This window comes from Sphaeroforma arctica (assembly GCF_001186125.1).
Source record: "Sphaeroforma arctica JP610 unplaced genomic scaffold supercont1.160, whole genome shotgun sequence".
Lineage (NCBI taxonomy): Eukaryota > Ichthyosporea > Ichthyophonida > Sphaeroforma > Sphaeroforma arctica.
In genome coordinates this window covers 73,867-78,278 of record NW_014040398.1, presented here as the reverse complement: position 1 = coordinate 78,278, position 4,412 = coordinate 73,867, and the positions used below count along the sequence as shown (strand labels likewise).

Sequence of the window (4,412 nt, the reverse complement as noted above, 5' to 3'; positions counted from 1 at the left end):
ATGTGCATATGTATATATACATATATATATATATATAAATATATATACATACATATATATATATATATGTGTGTGTGTGTTTGTCTTTCTGTATACGTATAGACCCATTGATATATCATTATTAGCTTTAATTGGATCTGGTTATGTGTGTATATTCATAATTTAGGCTATATATATATATATATATATATATATATGCTCTTCGCAAACTCATTTGGAGGTTTATTATTCCCTATTGGTTAGTGATGTTGTTTTTCATCTACATTGCTTACGATGGCGATGTAAGACGTAGTATCATGGTGTTACATCCATAGTACACCTTTTTCTATTGCTGAAGATCCTTGTAATATTTGTATGTGTAGGTATGGAACGTATTTTTCCTGGGTTGGCAAAGAACACATCACTTCGTATCCTCGATTTGGAGAATAAAGGTCTGGGAGATAGAGGCATGGAACACCTGGCCAGATTATTCGAGTCAACAGCGGACATACAGGTGAGTAGCCCTCATTCTCCACTGCCCACTTACTGCAAAAGCTCACCCTAAAATTCAATAGACCTTTGTTCTACTTTGTTTTGGACTTTTCTTCTCTCCTGCTCGTCTGCCATCTACGCTCTGGTATCAGTCCGCGGTGGATGTCACAGAATATCAACACCTGCCGCTTGTTAGATGAATGGGGATTGCTTATAGATGTATCCACCAATCGAACCTCACCTTATTGTACTCACATAGCATTCTTGTTGTGAATACGTTGACCTTCAGATCGAGAGCATGAAACTGGGCTGTAACGGATTCACGGATATTGGTGCTAGTGCGCTGCTGAAGGCGCTGTCCTCCAACACATCAATCACATCGATTGACATGCACGGCAATGCCTTTGGTTCTGCAGGTAGTGTGGGCGTATCTCGCTTCATTCTGTGTTGGAAAGGTGATTACGATGGTCTGAGGCATGATATGTCTGAGTTGTATTCACAGCGTTAAAGCGTTTGTTACGCATTATAACACAACGTTTTGTAACAGAGAGAGCCTCTCGGCTTACCCAATCCCATTGCTGTATGTTTGCGTATATCCCAGAGCATTCTCCAGTACACGTCACGTCTAAACCCAACCCGTATTGCTCTTAGATACTGGTGCGGCTCTGGGAGCGTGGCTAGCTTTTAAGGAGTGTGCGCTGCAAAGCTTAAACCTCAGTACCACAGAAGGCCTTAGCGAGGACTTTGTCGTCAAGGTTGCGCAGGAAGGTCTGGCCAGGAACACGTCTTTGACCAGGCTGAATCTGAACGAGTGCGCTGTGGGCGATGCGGGTGTGACTGCCCTGGCCGAGGCACTGGCTGATAATAAGGTAATGGCGTTGGAGCAAATGGCTTTTTGTGGAGTGTTCTGTGTGGGGTGTGTATTGGTACTCTCCGTGACGTTCGCATTACTTCGACACTGTGGCGTCTGGCCAATTATGCACCGACAACAGTGTTGAATATGGGTGGTGCGGCCGTGACTGTCCTGGCTGAGTCTGTGGCAGTGTAAAAAGCTATATTGTAAGTACACGTGTGTGGCATTGAGGATGTTATTATGTGTGCATATACTGCTGTCCGTGCGTTTAATAGTATGTCTTGCGCTGTGTCCTATAGCAAACTGTACATCGACTTTGAATACCAACAAGTGCGCTATGAAATTTGGGTCTGATTGCACTGATGACGGTACTGATATACAGTAAGTGTTGCTGAACCATGTGGTCTATGAAATTAATGTTATGTATGTGTGTACTGTTTGTGCTTCCGCGAGGCTCGTAGAATATCTGACGCTCTGTCATACGGCAAACAGCACATCCATAATATCGTTGGAGAAAAAAAACGATGCGCTGTATGAGGATGTTGGTGTGTGTGTACTGGCTGCCACTCTGGCCAATGTCAAGCCGTTGTAATACAAACATGTGGATTTTTGTACCTGATATACCGTACATGTATATAATGTGTACATTGTGTTCATAGGTCATCAGTCACTGTCGTCTGGCAAATTAAAATATTGCTAACATCGATAAATCTCAACGAGTGCGCTGTGGGCGATGCGGGTGTGACTGCCTTCAAATTTGACTGTTGTTGAGATATTCGCGAAGAACATGTGAATCTTTTAGGTCTTTGAGGATGGTTTTGTGTATGTGTGTAGCCTGTCTGTGCTCGCTGTGTTATTCATTGTAAAAACGACACTAAGTCGTGTGTCGTCGCATACTATATTGCGGACTATGACTGCCAATGCCGTGTGCACCTCTGCTTACTTGCGCCCATATCTGTCCCCTCCTCAGTCCGTTTCCAGCTTATTTCTGGACGGGTGCAGTATCACCGCTGTGGGCGCCAGCCAATTACAGGCCTTGTTGACTGCCAACACGCAGATCAAGGAGTTGATTATCCGAAATAACGCTATCCATGAGGAAGGATTCAACGCTATCTGTATGTTCCAGTGTGCGACTATTGAGTGTATCTCGCAACATTTCACAATCGAGTCGTCGTACTATAGAAACTGGTTATCGGCCACTGGATAGGGCACTTCGGCTTTGGAGCAAAAAAACACGCATTCGATGAGGATTTTAAAGTCTTGTGTTTTAACAGTGGTATGATTTGGAGGGGGCTGCACAATCCGATGACATTGCCCACCACAAATAACTAGAACGATCTGATATATGTTAGACAGGAGTAGGCTGTAGGCCAATGAAGTATTGTAACTCAACAGGCGGCCGCTCACAGTCCACTCTCCTAATGCTGCGTTGTGTTGCCGATATGATATCATTCTATTGGATGAAGCGTTGAAATTGTTTGTTAATTAACGCGGACGGACTTTTTTTTGTGAGTTAGCTTGCTACTGACAATGTCACGCCTACCACAGCATGTTGACAATGCGTCAGACCTCTTATGTGCTTATTGTATGTCTCCTGTCTCGCTCGCCACAGGATACGTGTGCATATATTCCATGTTAGGCATGGATGTAAACATAGCCTATATTCTATGTTGGGTATTTATGTCTACATAATGTAGACAACAAAAATACTACACCTGCTGTGAGCGACCTTCGGTTTATTCTTTTGGTATGATATCCCGTGCCACTGACAGGTTCGGCACTGCGAACAAACACGACGCTAGATGTGCTGGAATGCGGTGGCTGTGGAGTCTCCAGGGTTGCACAGATCGGCAGTGAGACGAGCATAACACACCTGGGATTATTCAATAATGGGTAAATATCCTTTCCATACCATTGCGGGCTCGTTTTCGAATTCCCCCCCCCCCCCACCACACACAAACACACGCATATGTATATATATATACTGTGTTTATTGATCGTATGCTGTATAATGCATCGATGTGTTGACTCGTTGTTGGTTGTCCATTGTTGTCATAACTCGTGCTATGACTTCGAAATCCAATTGTGACATGCGTAGCTTCGCCTTAGCGTTCGCGCCAGTGTGTGGGTGAGGGTGGTTATGAATTGGTGAGTTCGCGTCAGTATCCGTAGGCTAATGCACAATTTGAGTTTCGTCGTGTTGATCGACATACTCCTGATGACTCGGATGCTTGACGTGAGCATCCACCTCTTATGTTAAATCACGGTAACGACTCGACTCTATTGTCACTAGACCCATGCTACAGCTGCGTTGGCGTGCGTATGAAGTAACTATTTCTCTCGTTCCGTAAACAGATCTCGGACCCTCCATTTACATCCTTTTGTGGCTCTAAACCATATTTATTCAGTCAAGAAGATTCGTGGTCGCTCTTCCTTGATACAGTTTGTACCGCACCACGTCGGTCTGTGTACACTACATCTAAGAATACGACAAACACTATCATAGGCACGGGTATAAATTCACCGCGGTGTGTTAATTGCAGCTACTTCCGAATGCGCACTGTGAGCCGTGGTGCTAGCAACGGTTTGCTGCCGTAGTGTATCTGTTGACGTATGCCATGTGGCCTGTCAGAGAGATACGATCGTGCACCCGCTGCTTTGGGGCGCTAATCACTGACTTGAATTATTACTGTACGCGTCAACACAGCTTGGGCGATGCCGGTATAGCGTCTATTTTGTATGCTGTGGAGGCTAACAACAAGACATCCCTGAACAGCTTAGTATCGTTGGATGTCAGTGGCAATGAGATATCGGACGATGGCTTCAGATCCTTCTGTGAGCGGATAGGCGCCGACTTGGAGCTACTGCCAGCGCTCACAACTCTTGAGATCGGTACGAACCTTTAGATGCGACCTCAATCTGGGTATTCTTGTATATATATACATGTGTGTGTGTGTGTGTCTGTGTCTGTGTCTGTGTGTGTGTGTGTATGTGAATATATATATATATATAATAATATATATATATATAATAATATATATATATATATATATATATATATAGTGTGTGTGTGTGTGTGTGTGTGTGT

General features: G+C 44.1%; 1 protein-coding gene across 1 annotated transcript in view; it reads left to right on the top strand.

Annotated features, from left to right (window-relative positions):
* Nucleotides 1-4,412, top strand: part of SARC_03230 (hypothetical protein) — a 6,942-nt gene that overhangs the window by 939 nt on the left and 1,591 nt on the right. The window contains exons 2-7 of the mRNA XM_014302984.1: nucleotides 363-493; nucleotides 761-887; nucleotides 1,123-1,340; nucleotides 2,295-2,439; nucleotides 3,097-3,217; nucleotides 4,032-4,216. Coding sequence (XP_014158459.1) covers nucleotides 363-493; nucleotides 761-887; nucleotides 1,123-1,340; nucleotides 2,295-2,439; nucleotides 3,097-3,217; nucleotides 4,032-4,216 — 927 coding nt within the window. The remainder of the gene's footprint in view (nucleotides 1-362; nucleotides 494-760; nucleotides 888-1,122; nucleotides 1,341-2,294; nucleotides 2,440-3,096; nucleotides 3,218-4,031; nucleotides 4,217-4,412) is intronic.